The sequence below is a fragment of the Amblyraja radiata genome, chromosome 3 (genome assembly GCF_010909765.2).
Source record: "Amblyraja radiata isolate CabotCenter1 chromosome 3, sAmbRad1.1.pri, whole genome shotgun sequence".
Taxonomy (NCBI): domain Eukaryota; kingdom Metazoa; phylum Chordata; class Chondrichthyes; order Rajiformes; family Rajidae; genus Amblyraja; species Amblyraja radiata.
Genome location: NC_045958.1, coordinates 76,885,436 through 76,905,300, shown reverse-complemented (window position 1 = coordinate 76,905,300; position 19,865 = coordinate 76,885,436). Strand labels below are relative to the sequence as shown.

At 41.1% G+C, this 19,865-nt stretch overlaps 1 protein-coding gene across 2 annotated transcripts; it reads right to left on the bottom strand.

The window, feature by feature from the left end:
• Positions 1 to 29: 29 nt before the first annotated feature.
• Positions 30 to 17,956, bottom strand: dnaja1 (DnaJ heat shock protein family (Hsp40) member A1). 2 transcript variants are annotated; one of them, XM_033018147.1, is made up of 9 exons: positions 17,847 to 17,956; positions 15,020 to 15,167; positions 11,705 to 11,888; positions 10,038 to 10,142; positions 5,105 to 5,332; positions 3,450 to 3,564; positions 3,243 to 3,358; positions 1,281 to 1,381; positions 30 to 436 (listed from the first exon to the last, which is right to left on the bottom strand). In XM_033018147.1, the coding sequence occupies exons 2-9, from the start codon at positions 15,149 to 15,151 to the stop codon at positions 218 to 220; spliced, it is 1,200 nt and encodes a 399-aa protein (XP_032874038.1). In that variant the 5' UTR covers positions 15,152 to 15,167; positions 17,847 to 17,956; the 3' UTR covers positions 30 to 217. The 2 variants fall into 2 exon arrangements, with proteins under 2 accessions (XP_032874038.1, XP_032874039.1); XM_033018148.1 differs by lacking the exon at positions 17,847 to 17,956 and adding an exon at positions 17,240 to 17,260.
• Positions 17,957 to 19,865: the final 1,909 nt, after the last annotated feature.

The window sequence follows — 19,865 nt, the reverse complement described above, 5'->3', positions numbered from 1 at the left end:
GTATTGCATTCAAAATTAGGCTAAGCAAATTTAATCTTCAAAGACAGTACCTTTATTTAAATAAAGTTTGTAGAATACACCAAACATTCAAGAATACAAGGATTATCTTCCAATTACAAACAGGACAATCATGATGTTAAGCACGTACAAATGATTACCAAGGCTTCAGTCTTGAAATCTTCCACAAACAACTTGAAGTCACAAAGGTGGTCTATTTTTATGAGGTCTGACATTGAACCCCACTCCTGGGGTGGTCTTCCTCCTCATCATGATAGGCCTCTCCATTATAGCGGTGCCTTGACTGCTGCGGATCAAAATCTACCAGATCTACTTGTTCCATGTCATCAGTGATATCAACCTCAGGTCGAGGAGGCAGCAGTTTTTCTAACAGGCCTAATTTATCCATGTGGATGGAGCCATTTGAAGGAAAATTCACCTGAAGAAAGAAAGGGATTAATTTTAGAACCACAATTGTTACAATTGTAAAAATTTAGACAATGAACTATGGCTCTGATACAAGCACCATCTTGACAAATCTATTTCAAATTTAAATAAGTCTCTTGTGGATTGAGAGCCAACACATGCTTAATAATTTAAAACTTAGAAAGCATCTTTTCCCTATTGCAGTCCAGATCAGGAAGATTAGTTTGGCAAATCAACAACTTTAAAGCCTGTTGAAATTATACAAAGAATCCTCAATTATTCCAGTTCATTCTTGTTTATGTCCTCAGAGCATCATCACTTATTTTTCACCAGAATGTAAATATAAACAAGGTCAAAGATGCTCCAATACTTTGTTCCATATGCAAATTAATAAATTACAATACATTAACGCATCAAGAGTACTTCAGGTGCCATTACAATTTAGAGAAATATTGATAGCAAAACTATTCACAACACCTGCACAACAGTGAAAATGTTCCATTCATAGAGGGATAAAGCACCAAGATGTGATCTTCAAAATATCAACTACTGCCCAGCACTGACATTCCAGATGCCTGGGAATCTCCCCAACAAAACAATGATGTAGCTCTACACCAAAGAGAGGGGAAGGATTTAATAAGAAATTGGGGAGCAACACTTTGCACAGAGGGTAGTACGTACATGGAGCAATCTGCCAGAGGAAGTAGTTGAGGCAAGTACAATAATGTGTGGACAGGACAAGGATGGGCAAACTAAGAGAGAGATGTGCCAAATAGGACTCTTAGACTGGAAAATTAGTTAGCATGAACAGATTGGGCCAAATAGTCCATTTCTGTGCTGTATGACTAACTGCATACCTTAAACTGGATGATTAGACGACCTTTTTCATATGGTCTACGATAAATAGGAAGTCCCTCATTCAGCACACATTTGATATCTCCGTGTTTAACAATGTGGCCTGCAAACAAAAAAATTTAACAGTACTATTTAGAATTCTCATGATTCCATTCACATTACAATTTTTGGGATGCTTTGCAAACAGTACACCTCATTGCACAATACAGTGCCCTCCATAATGTTTGGGACAAAGACCCATAATTTATCTATTTGCCTCTATACTCCACAATTTGGAATTTGGAATAGAAAAAAAAAAATCACATGTGGTTAAAGTGCACATTGTCAGATTTTATTAAAGGCCATTTTTATACATTTGTTTCACCATGTAGAAATTACAGCAGTGTATTTACATAGTCCCCCCCATTTCAGAGCACCACAATGTAATGTAAAGGAAAGTAGTCATGTTTAGTATTTTGTTGCATATCCTTTGCATGCAATGACTGCTTGAAGTCTGCGATTCATGGACATCACCAGTTGCTGGGTGTCTTCTCTGGTGATGCTCTGCCAGGCCTGTGTTGCAGCCATCTTTAGCTTATGCTTGTTTTAGGGGCTAATCCCCTTCAGTTTTCTCTTCAGCATATAAAAGGCATGCTCAATGGGTTCAGATCGGGTGATTGACTTGGCCACTCAAGAATTGACTATTTTTTTATCTTTGAAAAACTCCTTTGTTGCTTTAGCAGTATGTTTGGGATCATCGTCTTGCTGTAGAATGAACCGCCGGCCAATGAGTTTTGAGGCATTTGTTTGAACGATCAGATAGGATGTGTCTATACACTTCAGAATTCATTATGCTGCTACCATCAGCAGTTGTATCATCAACGAAGATAAGTGCGCCAGTACCTTCAGCAGCCAGTCTTCTGCGGACAGTGGTCATTGACAAATCCACACCCAACTCCTGAAGAGTGTTTCTGATCTGTCGGACAGGTGTTTGGGGATTTTTCATTATTATCGAGAATTCTTATGTCATCAGCTGCGGTCTTCCTTGGCCTGCCAGTTCCTTTGCGATCCGTCAGCTCACCAGTGCTCTCTTTCTTCTTAATGATTTTCCAAACAGTTGATTTTGGTAAGCCTAAGGTTTGGCCAATGTCTCCAACAGTTTTATTCTTGTTTCTCAGTCTCATAATGGCTTCTTTATCTTTCATTGGCACAACTTTGGTCCTCATGTTGATAAACAGCAATAAAACTTTCCAAAACCAGGGGCCAGTTTAAGAATGAGTAAGCCATTTAGAACGGAGACGTGGCTTTTTCCTCACAGAGCGTGGCGAGTCTGTGGAATTCTCTGCCTCAGAGGGCGGTGGAGGCAGGTTCTCTGGATGCTTTCAAGAGAGAGCTAGATAGGGCTCTTAAAAATAGCGAAGTCAGGGGATATGGGGAGAAGGCAGGAACGGGATACTATTTGGAGATGACCAGCCATGATCACATTGAATGGCGGTGCTGGCTCGAAGGGCCAAATGGCCTACTCCTGCACCTATTGTCTAGTGTCAAATGTGATGGAAAGACTGGAGGAAAGATTCGGTGCAGAGAGCTCTCTTATGCCTGTATTAAGGAGGCATTTAAACACACCTGAGCAATTACAAACACCTGTGAAGCCATGTTTCGCAAACATTATGGTGCCCTGAAATGGGGGGGACTATGTATAAACGCAACTGTAATTTCTACATGGTGAAACCAAAATGTATAAAAATGCCCTTTAATAAAATCTGACAAGGTGCACTTTAACCGCATGTGATTTTTTTCTATTACAAATCTCAAATTGTGAAGTAGAGGCAAATAAATAAATGGGTATTTGTCGCAAACATTATGGAGGGCACTGTATACCCCCTTTATCAAGATTAAAACTCAATGTTAAAGCTTCTGAAAAAGAGGTGCCAAACATACCATCACATCGTCCTTAAATGGAAAATCACTTTTATTATACTTACCAGGATGTGATGTGGTGATTATAACTCTTTTATCCAAAGTTGAGATCGGACGGTGAAAGCCACAAAGAGCCTCCACCAGTTCCAGTTCCATATGCATGACAAGGTCTTCCCCTTGCCTAAAATAAAATGAAAAAACATATGAAAATATTTTTTAACAGTACTTCAATTCTTCACAAAATCAACTGCTTTTATTACTTTAAAAGTTACCTGGTGAAAACACTGTGGTCTTTTTGGTCAAGGACAATGATGATGTCTCCAGGCTCTAACCCAGGTTCCTGGTCACCTTCACCATGGAATGTTAGTTTCTGCCCATCCTTCATACCTTTCAACCCAAAGGCAAGGCAACAAATAAAGTAGATAAACTGCTAAGCAAAATCTTGTGAAAACAACTAGCACATAAAGTGTTAAAGGACCCCAAGTAGTTGAGAATGAAGCAAACTAATTGTATCTGAATACAAGTAATAGTAGGCAATTTGTTCTCTTGCACATGCTCTACAATTCAAGAAGGTCACGAGTCATCCTTAGCTACAATGCCATTTTGGTGTACTAACTTAATATGCCATGATTTGTCTAATATTCAAATCTATTGCTCCCTCCTGAATATATGCAGTGACAGAACCCTTGTAGCCCTCTTTGGCACAAAATGTTAAAGGCTCATTACTCTGGGTAAAGAAATCTCAGTAGTGAAATCTCATTGCAGTCCCAAATGGCCAATCCTTTATTCCAGAACTGATTCAAGACACTTAGAACAGGGAATGCATGTTTGCTTTCCCCCCCCCCCCCCCCCATTTAGACTTGCAATAATGCGTCTTCCCCCTTGGCCTCCTCCTACTGAGATCACCATTGTGCATGCAAACACTGAAGCAAAGACCCAATCTGGTTAATCTTTTTTACAGGACAACCCCTTGGCAGGTTGACGATCACTGTTCATTTTATTAAATGAGCACTCTAAGAGGCTTAGACAAATTATTTAATATGGGAGCCTCTCAAACAGGTACAGATTAACAGATTTTTAAAACCGTCCCAAATATAATGGCAGTGTTGATAACATGGTTACCAAGGCTTGCAATGCTTTTTTTGGGCAAGTTTGAAATTATGTTGTAATCCATGTGTAATGTTCTCCAAATGGCTGCAGGTCAGATTAGGAATGTAAAACAAGTAATATCAAAAGCAAGAGTTTGTCAGGCTGAGGCCGGGCTTTCATTTTATACCCAAGCAAACCTCAACATGTACGTGTCCCCTGATATGGACAATCATCTGACAATGCTTGTAATTGGTTAACACGATGTGTAACTGCCCCATGCTGACACAAACACTGATCCCAGAACAAATTGTTTTTTGTCCAATATTTCAGAAAAGCATTTTAAGACTCTTCCAATTGTTCATCTTGTATAACAATGCGAGACACTGAAATTGCGTTCTTTGCACCTTGCTAAAGGAAATACTAATCTCAGTTGCAAAGCCTAGGATTTAGACCATTTAACATAATATACAATCAGTATATTATGATTCATACCATTGCAGTTTCAGGTGTGCCGAAGGAAATGGTCAAATATTGCTTGTGTTGTAGTGAAATAAATCATATCTTTGGTACATTACATTGTCCAAACTCAAAATAATTTTAAAGCAATTTTGACAAACATCATGTATGGGGAAACAGCCTCTTCCCAGAACTACCAAATTGTGACCTTCTAAACAGGTTTAGTATTGAGGACCAGTGTACAAAAGCCCTAGTGTTAAAACGTCTGCAGAAAACTTGCAGGGAACAAGTTCCTTCAGCAAGTAAGATGAGAAGCAGAAAATAAACCAATTGATTCTTTTACCTTCCATATTTTTTTGTTTTATAGTTACCAATATCATACCTTTGTCAATATGAACTTCCAGAATCTTCTTTTCTACGATAATTTTTCTTCCACTACAGATTTTGCATCTATCCTTGGGGCTGATGCGCTCTCCTTGGCCATGACATTCTTGGCACACAGACTGAATTTGTTGAACCATGCCCGGTCCAATTTGGTGGATTCGTACTTGCATACCCGATCCACGACAGATAGGACAGCATTCCACTGATCCTTTCTTGCCACCACGACCTACAGTGCAGGAAGGTCAATAGTTGTCAAATGATACATAGAACCCTTTACACATCAAGAGTTCAAAAATATCCCTCAATTCCTATCACAATCACAAGGAGTTAGATACAATATTCTGCAAGTTGTACACCCACCTGTTATCAACGGCAGCACAGTGAGCATTGTGTGGATCCAAAGTCAACTCTGCTTCCCGAGTTATGTTCCTAAATGTCTACAGGCCACCTAAATACTGTGCAGCCTTTTTTGACGAATTTTCTGAACTACTGTCTACAATCTGTATTGGCTTTGACTGTGTAGTTATTGTTGGTGATTTTAACATTCATGTTGACAAACTCCATGACAAAGGGACTAAAGAACTGTATTGTGTCATTGATAACTATGGACTGAATCAGCATGTGACGGAGCCCACACACAACAAAGGTCACACTCTGGACTTAGTCATGTCCAAGGGTGTTAGCATTTCTAAGGTTGTTGTGATTGATGCTGCCCTCTCTGATCATTCCTGTGTTTTCTTTGAGAGTGCTAGCTCTGTGCAGACTAATGTTCAAAGAAAAGTAATCACAAAACGGTACATAACAGAAAACACCTGTGGAACATTTATTCAGGCTTTCTCCTCCACGCCCACTCTCCCTTGGGTCTCAGTAAATGAGCTTGTCGATAATTTCAATGTGAAAATTACAAATATTATTGATGCCATTGCACCCACTAAGGTGAAAGTGGTCCCTGGCAAAAAGACGTCTCCATGGAGAAACGCCACGTTGGTAAAAATTGAAAAAAGAATGTCGGAAAGCTGAACGTAGGTGGCGGAAAACAAATCTCCAGGTTCACTATTGCATTTATAAAGAAAGACTTCGAATCTACAACTTGGAACTGAGAAATGCAAGGCAATCCTTCTTCTCTGACATCATTGCCAAAAACAATAATAATGCACGGGCCTTGTTTACTACTGTCGACAGGCTAACAAACCCTCCTGTGTCAGTAGCACCTGAACTGCTTTCCACAAGGGCCTGTAATGAATTTGCCTCCTTCTTCACCGACAAAATTCAGAAAATTAGGCAAGCAGTCAGTGCCTCCACATCAGGTGCAGGACATGTGTTGTCCATGTGTCCACTTATAATCAATTCAAATACCATGACACAATTTTATGTTATTAACCATAAAACTTTGGACATTATACAACATTTGAAATCCTCCTCCTCCTGCCTCGATATTCTACCAACAGGCCTTTTCAAAGGTGTATCAAACTGCATGACCTCAGACCTTCTAGATTGTAAACACGTCCCTTCTCTCAGGTGTCTTCCCACAGGCCCTGAAAACTGCTGTTATCAAGCCTCTCTTAAAAAAGAAAAACTTAGACACTTCACTACTGAACAATTATAGACCAATATCAAACCTCCCATTTGTCAGTAAAATCATTGAAAAAGCTGTTTGTAAGCAGCTGAACAATTTCATGTTAATGAACAGCTGTTTTGATGTCTTCCAGTCAGGATTTAGACCACACCACAGCACCGAGACGGCTCTTGTTAAGGTCTTCAATGACATTCACTTAAACACAGACAATGGCAAAATTTCAGTCTTAGTATTACTAGATCTCAGTGCTGCATTCGACACAGTCAGTCACAACATATTACTAGACCGTCTGGAAAACTGGGTGGGACTTTCAGGCACAGCATTAAAATGGTTTGAATCCTACTTGAAGGACAGGGACTACTTTGTGTCTATAGGTAATTACACATCTGAGCGTGCAAAAATTACATGTGGAGTTCCCCAGGGCTCCATTCTGGGGCCTCTTCTGTTTAACATCTACATGCTTCCACTGGCTCAGATCATGAAAAACATCAAAATATGTTACCATAGTTACGCAGACGACACACAAATCTACATAACAATATCACCAGGAGACTATAGTCCAATACAAGCACTGAGTAGATGCATTGAGCAAATCAACGATTGGATGAACCAGAATTTTCTCGAATTAAACAATGAAAAAACTGAAATAATTGTTTTTGGAGCCAAGGAAGAACGATTAAAAGTTAGCACCCAGCTTCAAATGGTAATGCTAAAAACAACAAACCAAGCCAGAAACTTAGGAGTAGTCATGGACTCAGACCTGAACTTCAACAGCCACATAAAAACAGTCATAAAGTCAGCCTACTATCACCTAAAGAATATATCAAGGATTAAAGGACTTATGTCTCAGCAGGATTTGGAAAAACTTGTCCATGCATTTATCTTCAGCAGGCTCGACTACTGTAACAGTGTCTTTACAGGTCTCCCTAAAAAGTCGATCAGACAGCTGCAGTTAATTCAGAACGCTGCTGCTCGAGTCCTCACTAAGACCAAAAAAGTAGATCACATTACTCTAGTTCTGAGGTCTTTACACTGGCTTCCTGTCTTTCAAAGAATTGATTTCAAAATACTACTGTTGGTTTACAAAGCACTGAATGGTTTAGGGCCAAAATACATTTCTGATCTTCTGCTTAGCTACGAACCACCCAGACCTCTCAGATCGTCTCGGACAGGTCTGCTCTGTGTCCCCAGAGTCAGAATTAAACATGGAGGCAGCAGCATTTAGTTTTTATGCACCACATATCTGGAACAAACTCCCAGAAAATTGCAGGTCTGCTGCAACTCTCAGCTCTTTTAAATCTAGACTGAAGACTTTTCTGTTTGCCGCTGCCTTTCAGTAAACAATACAATTTATTAATTACCTATATTGCACTGTAACTTCTATTCCTGGTTTTATTCTATTTTAAATATTTTATTTGATTGCTTTTAATTTTGTAATTATTTTATCTGAATAATCTAATAATCGTTTTACATCTAAATGTCATTTCATATGTGTTTCTTTCCAATGCTTATAATGTTTTATGTAAAGCACTTTGAATTACCTTGTTGTTGAAAGGTGCTATACAAATAAACTTGCCTTGCCTTGCTTTATTACAATAGTTAGGTATAATTTTACGCCATATACTAAAACGGGATGACGGACTATCCCACATAGCAGGCATTAGGAAACAGTGGATTTGCAGAGTTGCAGTGGGAGGAAACCTGGGGGGGGGTCTATGCATTAATACAATTCTTAAGTTCCAGGAACCAAATTTTAGGCATTTCTTCAGTGGAGCAAGCATCAATCGTGGTGGGCTAGGGAGAAAAGTATTGGGAAAACTGAAAAGGGGCATTGAGATTACTAGCATTGAAAGCCCAACTAGACAGGTGCATTGGGCTCGCCATTGAAATCTTTTGCAGATGGATTTGGAAGAGCTGCAAGAAATCTGCTAGAATTACAATATGCACCGTAACATTTAAGAATGATTCTCAGAGAAATCACGTGTAGGGTATTTACATCTTCTAGAAACATAGAAAATATGTGCAGGAGGAGGAGGCCATTCGGCCCTTCGAGCCTTCTCTTCTAAATCAAAATATATTTGAAAGAGATGTTATGCTGCTGTGTTGGGAAACACATTTAAAGACTTGAATTTGTGTAACACCATGACCATTGAACATTATGCAGCATTTTACAGAAAACTGAATTCAAAATATGATCACCCATCATTCAATATATGGTCACATTTCTAAATAATGAAGCTTCCAATTGATTACAATAGCATTGTCTTTTTTCTACCCAGCTCAAATTTAGTATCGGAATGCGTGAAAATCATTCCTTGTTCTTTCACTTTAATCTTTTACCCAAAACAAGGATGGCTGGTGTCTGCAAAGGTATGGGCTGCCGAAGAAAATTAGCTGCAGGAAGAAGGATTTTGGTTGTATATGGTTAAGTTCAGTAGGGCCAGAGGCAGGTTACTGGTATGGCCATCATAATTATGCAGCTATTCACCATATTTAATCACCAAATGTTCAACGGTTTGCAATGTTGTAGCACTCTATGGTTAAACAAAACTGTGCTGACATGACATTGTGATGGCCTGGTGTTTTGTTATTTGAAATGCTAATAATTTTGGAATGTGACAGGAATAGGGCATGTTAAATTACCTTATTGACCAAATTACATATAGCTGGCAATGGTCTTAATCATCTCACTGCTAAACTGTCATATTCCAAGGTATGCAAGAATTAAAAATAGATTATTAATAGTCTATAAATAGACAGGAAGGCAGTGACAAGATGGCAGAGCTGCAGCCTCACAACGCCAGAGACTCAGGTTCGATCCTGACCTCGGATGCTGGCTGTGTGGAGTTTGCACATTCTCCCTGTGACCGCGTGGGGTTCCACCAGGTGCGCCGGTTTCCTCCCACATCACAAAAATGTGCAAGTTTGTAGATTAAAATGCCTCCGCAAATAGCCCCTAGTGTGTAGTGAGTGGGTGAGAAAGTGGGATAACATCAAACTAGTGCGAAAGGGTGATCGACAGTCGGCATTTCGGTGGGCCGAAAGGCCCGTTTCCATGCTGTGTCTCAATCTAATTTTCTCTAGGCCACCAGGTTTTGTGTGGCCAAGTTTACAGACTCCACTATTTCATGGAGAGCTTAGAACAGGAATTTCACAAAGCAAATGGCACTTATTTTGCCCACTAAATTACCCCTAGTGTGTAGGTGAGTTGTAGAATTTGGGGCAAAGGGGTGGGTTGATGGCAATATGGGGATGAATAAAGGAGGATTAGTGTAGATATTTGATTGACCATTAGTGCCGACTCAGTGACTGACACAATATTCTGCCAGAGTAACCATTTTGTCATAATCCATACCTTCACATTTCTCACATATTACATTCTTCTGCAATGCTAATTTCCGAGTGGCTCCATTGTACATATCCTCCAACGACACAGAAAGCTGGTGGACCACATTTTTCCCTACAGTGAAAAGGAATTTGTCAATTATTTGTGAACGTAAACATTTGCAAAATGTCTCGAACAAGGGCAGAAAAATCCAACTCGCATAGGACAGCGAAAATATGATTCAATATTGCAAAATAATTTGAGAACGTGGTTTTGCTCTAGCCTCCCCATTTGATATTTATTCAAAAAACAGTCACTAAAATTTTCTCCATAACAGCAATGAGAGGTTGGAGTTCTTTCTGATCACCAAAATACATATAATGTTTTCTTAGGCCAAGTCTAATATTATATTAGGTTTTGGATGACTTTTTGTACATAGTGGCAATGCAGTCGAGTCGTACAGCATGGAAACGGGCCCTTTGGTCCAACTCATCCATGCCGACCTAGAAGCCTCATCTCATCTCCTGCATTCCTAGAAATAAAGTCCTAGCTTCTTCAAAAGTTATTAACCTTGGGACCTGTGTCTTTTTAAAAAATATATTTTTAATCTATCCATTATCTGCATCTCATGTTAAAAGTGTCACAACTATTTTCACCCTCCTGTTCAACATTACTAGCCTAATCTTTCAAAAATTATTGTAAGTACCAATCTACATACATTGCAGAACACTCCATGGGGTTCACCAAAAAGCTGCAGATGCTTGTCTGCCCTTCATATCCAGGTGTTACCCTTGTCTGTTTCCAAAGAACCGTATTCTAATATCGAGTAAAGTTCCACTCTTGACAGCTGAACTCTAGTTCCAAAGGCGTTTTAAAATTTGTACAAATGCAACTTCAAGTGCTCAAGAAGCGCAAAAAAAAAATAAAAAAATTGTAGAATTGTACCAAATTATGGAAGTAGCATCTCAATCAAGTCGATGTAATACTAATCACATTTATTCTCTATTTTGTTTGTTGAGGGATGCTACACCACCAACTGCATAGAACTATGCCAATTGCAGGCAGACAGATTTTCAAAATTTTCAACAAATTATAGGCGAATAGATTCAAGAGTTTATTGTCATGTGTCCCAGATAGGACAATGAAATTCTTGCTTTGCTTCAGCACAACAGAATATCGTAGGCATGAATACAGAACAGATCAGTGTGTCCATATACCATTATATAAATATATACACACAGGGATAAATAAACAGATAAAGTGCAAATAAACAGATAATGGTCTATTAATGTTCAGAGTATTGTTCGAGTTGAGTTTAATAGCCTGATGGCTGTGGGGAAGTAGCCTGAAGACTGCAACGTCCAGGTTCAGAAATAGTTACTTCCCCTGAAGGTAGCTGGGAGATGAGTGTATGGCCAGGATGGTGTGGGTCCTTGATGATGCTGCCAGTCTTTTTGAGGCAGCGACTGCGATAGATCCCCTCGATGGTAGGGAGGCTTGCAGCTGGTTATAAGTGGGCTATTGTCATGTATACTAGAAATATACCTTAGTTTAATTTTCCACCGCACACATTGCAAATTCTGTTAATCCACATGCTGTCATTGCTACTTGCAACAGATGTAAGTGCAACTTCACACGATACTTATTACAGCCATGTACTCTGAAACGGTATGTCCATAATGCAAAATAATATCTACCTCTCCTTTCTCTGTGCATTCTGCCCCCTCCACCAAAGAACATGTCAAAGATGTCCATAGGCGAGCCAAATCCACCACCACCACCGCTACCACCTTCTTTGATAGCTTGTTCACCGCCTCGGTCATAGAGTTCACGTTTCTTGGAATCGGACAGTACTTCATAAGCTTGAGAAATCTGTTTGAACTGTGACGTGGAGATGCAAGTTAGCTCACAGTACCAATTTACGGCAAAATTATTTAGCTTTAAAACTGCCTGAAGTGAAACAGTCAATTTATACAACTCACTGTGAATGGTTTTTATAATCTGACCATGTACCTTTAGATATGTATGAAAACTCAGCAACACATCTTTATTTTAATAAATGTTGTTAAGATTAAAGGCTTAGCTTTATATGTTGGTAAAAAAAAAAGCTGTGAATTGTAACTGTCATGCTTTGCTAGCAGAGATTGTTTACAACAATCAAACCACAGCTCATGGTCTGCATGAAGTGTTGTGTGTTAGTATGTTCTTGGAGCAGAGGGGCAAGAATGAAAAGGAAACAATATTTTAAAAAGCAAGCTGAAATACACAGATGCCAAATATCTGAAAAAAATAAAAATAATTCTGAAATAGTCAGCACAAGGCAACATCTTGGAGTAAGGGGATCTGTTCATTGACCTTTCACAAGATAACGAAAAGGCATCAAGCTGAAACATTAACAGTTTCTGTATCCACTTACAGAATATTGACAGCATTTTGTTTTTAAATATTTATCTGTTTCAAGTTCTTTGGGGGCAATGATCGAGTTCCATGGTTATAATGTTTTGCAATATGGTGACCTAAATCAATAATGGCTTGACCTTGCAGTGAAAAATAATGTTCTCGCTATTACAGTGGCCAGAATTTGACAACTGAGAGCATAAGCATGCGCAGCTTGCTAGGATAACAATTCCTAGCTACATCACAACGCTTTGCAATTTCTAGCCATGCAATTTGAAAAATTAATTAGAATGAATATCTTATTACAAACTACTTTTGTTGAAATACCACGAAAATGTATACTGAGGAATTTCAGATGGAATGCAGTCAGAGTTATCGTTCAACAAAAAAGAAAAACAATGCTGGAAGAACTGAGCAGACCAAGGAACATCTGTGGAGGCAAAAGGTGGTACACCACAGTTTTGATTCAAGATTGGAAGGAGAACACATGTAGATCACCAGAAATTTAAAAAATTCATTGTTCATACTATTGGGTTGTTAGTTATCCAACAGAATACAAGATGTTCTTCTCAGCCGAGCAATGGAGTAGGTCAAGGACAGACAGGTCAGCGTAGAGATTAAATTACATGCAACAAGAATCATAAGATGGCCGTTATGGACAGAGAGCAGGAAAATATTCTATTGTCTACGTTTGGTTTTGCCAACATGGAGGCCACATCGTGAGCATCAAATAAAGGAGACCAGGCTGGAGGTGAGCCTCTACCTCACTTGGAAGGGCTTTGAGGAAGGGGATAAAGGGACAAGTTCACATCAAAATATATTGGATGTGAAATAATGGATGTTACATCTCCTATGGCTGCAAGGCAAAGATGAGGGATAAGCAGGCCAGGAAGTCACAAAAAGAGTGCAAAGCAGAAGATAGGAGGGAAGGGAACGCCGAGGCACAAGGAGGAAATATGGGACTGATGATGGAATCATGTTTGTTGATGGAAGCTGGTGTTTAGCAGGAAGAGTCAGTGGGTTGGACGGTGAGGATCAAGAAACCTCTACTGCTGTTCCATCTTGCAGGGAAAGTGGATGTGTGAGCAGATGTATGGAAATTAAGGACACATATGCATGGTTCCATTAACTGTGGCAGAATATATGCCATGTTTCTGGAAGGAGGATATTTCAGTAGCACTAGAATAGGCTTCATTTTGAGAACATGGGCCAGAGAAATTGAGAAAGGAATCAAATTGTTACCAATGTCTGGGTGCAATGAGGTGTAGTCAGGGTAGCTGCAGGAGTCAGTAGATTTACAAAAGAAGTCAGTGGCAAGTCTTACTCTAACATGGAGACAGAGATTCAGTAGACAGTGCAAGAGATACTCCAGGTAAATTTGTGGGTACGGTGGAAGTTGGAGATGATGAAACTGATGATTTGTGCAATACTTCAAGCAGCAGCACCAATGCAGGTGTCGATGTTGGGGAGAAAGACGGGAGAGGTGGGGAAAGGGCAAGGTGAAAGAGTCGGTTTGGGACAAGAACGTCTCCATGTGGCCAACAAAAAGTGGCATCGCTTTGGCCTATGCGAGTGTCCGTGACTGATCTGTATATGGTGAGATGAATCGAAAGTTGAAGTTAAGGGAACAAGTTCTGCAAGTGGGATGACAGTGATTTGGTCTGATCAAGAAAAAAATGGAGGGTACAAGACCTTCCTGATTGGGGCTTGGGTGCACAGAGATGAGCTGGTTGAGACCGGGGAATTGAAAATTATTGAAATGGAAGGAATGAGAGGTGTCTTAGAGTGGGAAGTGTCTGGACAAGGGAAGACAAAATGCAGTCCCCACTTGCACATACCAGGCCGCCATCTCCAAAACTATTACAAATTTCATCATGATTTGCTTTTCATAATCTACAACCTCAGAGCCCCAATGCTGTGCTGCACATTTCTATATCTCACCCAAGATCCATTACCAGGAAAGCTCTGATAGGTACACATTATATCTACCTGCTCTGCCCATACTGAGCTTATTCTTCATAACACTTTCACCTGGTCTTCTCCCCCTCTCCCCCCACCCGTTCACCTCTCCCTCCCTATTAAGTGCCATCTGCCCTTCTTGCCCACACCACTCAGTTTCACATAGCACCGACCAGCTTCTATCCACCTCCCCTCATACTTCTCAATCTTTTGCTCCCTCATTCATTTATCGCCTTCATGGATGTCCTATAATCCGTTAAAATCTTCTAGCGTTTTGTGTTCCAGATTCCAACATCAGCGGTTTCTTGTGTAGGAAAGAACTGCAGATGCTGGTTTAAATCAAAAGGTAGACACAAAATGCTGGAGTAACTAATTCAGCAGGACAAGCAGCATCTCTGGAGAGAAGGAGTGGATAACGTTTCGGGTTGAGAAGGGTCTGGGGACCTGACACATCACCCATTCCTTCTCTCCAGAGATGCTGCTTGTCCTGCTGAATTACTCCAGCATTTTGTGTCTACCTTCCATCAGCAGTTTCTTGACGTCTTAACCATTCAACCACATCACTTGCCCCAAAACTTTGTGTGACTGGACAGTTACTGGGAGAAAGGATTCTCTTTGCATTTACATTTTATCTGTCTTTCAAAACACACACTTACCTTTTCACCTTCATTTGGATTCTTATCGGGATGGTATTTCAAAGCTAGTTTTCGATAAGCTTTCTTGAGTTCGTCAGCACTTGCGTTGGGTTTAACTCCCAAGACATCATAGTATGCAGTTTCCTTCACCATCTTTCACTGTAATATACTGCAAGAAGTTATGAAATTTAAATAACTTAACTGATAAATATACATACAACACATGCAATGTTGATACTAACTCCAAATGAGTTTCACATGGAAGTCACATGACCCTTTACACCAGGTTGCCGTGCTAATTCATGCTCAACTCTATGACATGGCATCCCAAAGACTAAATTCTTGCTCACAAAGTTAGACAGAATTTACGAAGTACATCAAATCTACAATCTGTAACAAACTAGAGGGCTAACGGAATCAAGGTATATGGGGAGAAAGCAGAAACGGGATACTGATTCTGGATGATGCTGGGGGCTCGAAGGGCCTATTCCTGCACCTGTTTTCTATGTTTCTATTGAGGAAAAGGATAGTTTCAAGCATAACTTCAATCTTCAATCTTCACAGCTCCTATAAGCCAATGACTATAATAGGATTTCCCTATTCAGAACAATACCTCAAAATGCTTGACATCCGATTAAATGGTCTATGTTAACAACTCACCAGCAGACAAAACTTTGACAAAGCAGAATTATTGCCCAGAAAGCATACTTAAATCTAAACAGGAAAAAACATTGATCTGTTGCATGGCAACACACACTATCCCTCTCCTATGACCAATTAACCAATGGTTAGTATTCTCCTAACCACATGTACGAACTTGAATTAGAAACAATCGTCCATTCGTCTTCTGATCTATCATTTAATAAAATTATGACTGATCAGTTAATTCCTTGAGAGTCTACACAGCTCTCTTTAGAACATTTCAGAAACTCAACTCTGAACTAATTGACCATTACTTATTTTGAGGTTGTGCAACCCGTTACACTCAGCCAGGGAAACATCAACTCTACATGTACCTTGTCGAGTCCCCCTAAGAAATATGTACATTTCAATGAGAGCACCCATCCTTCAGATAGCTACAATTGTTCTCTACCATCTAGTTTAAGCCTACAGCCCTAGTTATTTAATTCACCAACACTCTATTTCTAAAGCATACCCTGATAACATAACTCACTCTTTTCTCAATACTGGTAGCAGTGACCCATGAATTGAAACCCAATGTGTTCTTTGGGCCACACATTCATCTCCAACCTCATTCTGTCCATGGCTCAGATGCCTTCTAGAGAATATATTTCTGTGGTTCTGCTTACACTCCAGATGAATTAATCCACATTACTAGTTCCTATATGGACTTTGACAATAGAAACACCCTACTTCTTCAATCTTCTGTTCCCCATCTAACCTAAACCACCACAAAAATGTCCTCCCCACTGCCAATGAGACATCCTTAACCCTAGCTCTGGCCAAACACAAGGGCAAATTCACCATAAAATCTGTGAGCTGTTGTTACCATTTTGATCCAACCCATCTAACACTTGGGAGAATGGAACAGCTGGTAAACATATGTTTGCTGTCATATTTTGTTTTTATACAAACGTTAATAACCCTATTTCCACCCTGGTAAATTTTGTTTAATGGCAATATATTTACCCATATACAATAGTAGCAAAGTTCTATATTTTTAGTCTAGAAATAACAACAGCCCTTTAATTTACTATGGTCAGAAATACAATAGATCTAGCCAAAACTTATCAAGGAAATGGCAGCTGTTATTCCGAGAAACTGCAACGAAGCCTCAAAAGATCATGTGATAGGAGCAGAATTAGGCCATTTGGCTCTTCAAGTCTACTCGCCATTCAATCATTGCTGATACATAGAAAATAGCTGCAAGAGTAGGCCATTCGGGCCTTCGAGCCAGCACAGCCATTCAACGTGATTGTGACCGATCTATCTCTCCCTCCAAGCCCCATTCTCCTGCTTTCTCCCCATAACCCCCGACACCCGTAAAAAACAGACACAAAATGCTGGAGTAGCTTAGCGAGAAAGACAGCATCTCTGGAGAGAGGGAATGCGTGACGTTTCGGTTCGAGGCCCTTCGAAACAGGAAACGGCTAATTTCCGATAAAGATCCCTAGACTTGGCCTTCACTGGAAAGAGAACACAGCCAAACGCGCCTGCGCCTTTGAAGGAGCCGTTTATTAAATCCATTCATGGCTTTGCATGGTCTCCAATTCTACAAACCTCTCGCTCTCCCTTCCAGTTGATTTTAATTTTGAATTCAGGAAATGCAATCGAGACCTCTTTAAAGCCGTACTAGCAAGAGGCAGGACATTGTGGCTGCCTGTTAACGGATGATATCTGCCGCCGCGCACACACACACACACACCCACACAGCTGCGGTCACGATAATGGAGGGGCAGCCGGGGCCGGCACAATGACCGGGCTGGTTCTGCAGCGGCCGGGTTACGTGGGCCGAGCGCCCGCCCGTTAGCCGGCTGGCCGGAAGTAGCGCTCCCGGATATTGGGCGCGGGGGGGGGGGGGGGATGTGGACGGAGCTGTGCCTCGTGTGGCGTGGGCCGACATCCTCGCACAGGGCTCCAATCGTCATACCTTTGCTTTTTATAATATAAACATTTGACGCCGAATATATACATTTAAAAACACACACAAATAAAAGGAGACCGAGACGAGAGGGAATGAAGCCGATGGCGGGTTGGTGGAGCCGGAGCTGTTCCGGTTGTAATAAAATAAAGCGCTGAGTCTGGCCAAAGTTACCGTGCCGCCCTCCCCCGGCAGTGGACGGAGACATAGCGGCTGCGATCCCTCCCTCCCGCAGCCACCACTTACCGCAGCTGCTCGCAGGACACCGGGAACCTTCTGGAAATTTCTCCTCTAGGCCGGCTCATACGGGGATTTGTGGGCCGGCCGGTGACATCACGACCAGGAAGCGCGGCCCCGCTCGGAGGGCGGGATGACGCTGCCTGCTCAATAACATCACCATATACTGCAGTTGCGGGCAATGCCAGAGAAAAGATAGAACATTCTGGAAAATGGGAAGGGCAATGGGCAGTATTTTGCCTCTCCCCTTATGATAATTTAGTGCAGGTTTATCGAGGGTAGTCAAAGACAACATAATCAAAGACTTGTCCCATCTTCGCCATTCTTTCTTCTGCCTGCTTCCGTCTTGTAGAAGGTACAGAAGCTTGAAAGCGAACACCACCAGTTTCTGAAGAAGGGTTTCGGCCTGAAACGTTACCTATTTCCTTCGCTCCATATATGCTGCTGCACCCGCTGAGTTTCTCCAGCATTTTTGTGTACCTTCGATTTTTCAGCATCTGCAGTTCCTTCTTCCCTCTAATCAGGTTTCCGAATTCCTGTTCCATAAGCTAGGGTACTGTCCAATTCACCCCTACACCATTGACGACATTGGACTTTGTCTATGGTACTGATGTACTACAATGCTGCGACTACATTCTGCACTTAGTATCTTCCCCTTTGCTCAATCTATTGTACTTGACTTTGACTTGATTGTATCCAAGTATGGTATATCTGATCTTTTAGGATAGCATGCCAAACAAAACTTTTCACTGTACCTTGATACATGTGACAATAAATAAACCTAAACCTATTATTCATTCTTGAATTCGAAATGCAGTTAGGTTTTTAAAAATTAAATATCGTAAATTCACAATACTTGTATAGTTCTTGCAGTACTAATCGTGTTTGCATTAAACTAGAATAGCCAGCTCCTATTGATTGGTTGCACAAGTAGCACAACAGCAGAGAAATGTCGGAGATGGTCCATGTGAATTTGAGTGCCGGATGGAAATTAGTCATGAAGTTGATGAAGTCAGTGAGTTCTGCATTGGTGCAGGAGGTAGCACCAATGCAGTCATCAACGTAGCAGAGGTAGAGTCCGGGGATCGGGCCAGTGTATGCTTGAAATAGTGATTGTTCGACTTCTCTACAAAGAGCCATACATAGCTGGGGCCCATGCAAGTGCTCATAGCTACGCTTTGTATTTCATAATAATAATTATAGTGCCAGGTGGTGCCATCAGCAATGGCAGCCTTGCCAACAGTCTATCTGTCTTTTTTTGTTTTGTTTTTTAAAGTATGTTAATGTTCTCCGGTTTGTTTTATGTGGGGGGTGGGGGAGGAGGTCAGGGGAAACTTTTTTCAATCTCTTACCTCGCCAAAGATGCAATTTTTTTCTGGATCATATCTCCGGTCTCTCAGCGGCCAAACATCATGGAGGTGGAGGCCTTGCTCGAGACTGACTTTGAGCCCCCAACGCGGGGCCGTGGACTTATTACCATCGGAGCCTGCGATCCCTTGCCTGGGATCGACACACCAACCGCAGCCTGCGGATTTCAACATTGAGGAGTCTCGGGTAGAGTTGATGTCAGGAGGCTCCAAAGTCCCAGGCGGTTCGACTAGCCCCGACCTGGGGTCTGATCGCCCGGCGCGGGGGGGGCTGAGATTCCCCCCCAATGCGGAACTTGATGGCCCCGACGTGGAAGGCTCAACCACCGGTTGCCGGAGCCAAGATCGCCCCGACAACAGAAGGTTCGAATGCCCCAACCGTGGGAGCACAAAGAAGGGAAGAAGATTTAACTTTTTTTGCCTTCCATCACAGTGAGGAATGTAGGAGTCACTGTGCTAGATGTTCATGTTAAAACTTATTTCGGTGTCTTGTTGCTCTTTATTGGTATGACTGTATGGGAAATCAAATTCAATGTTGCAAAACACACCTGGCTAATAAAGTACTATTATGATTTGGAGGAAGTGGGATGAGTCGAATGAGAAGTTGTTAAGCGCAAGGACCAGCTCTGCTAGGCAGAGATGAGTGTTAGTGGGTGGAAAT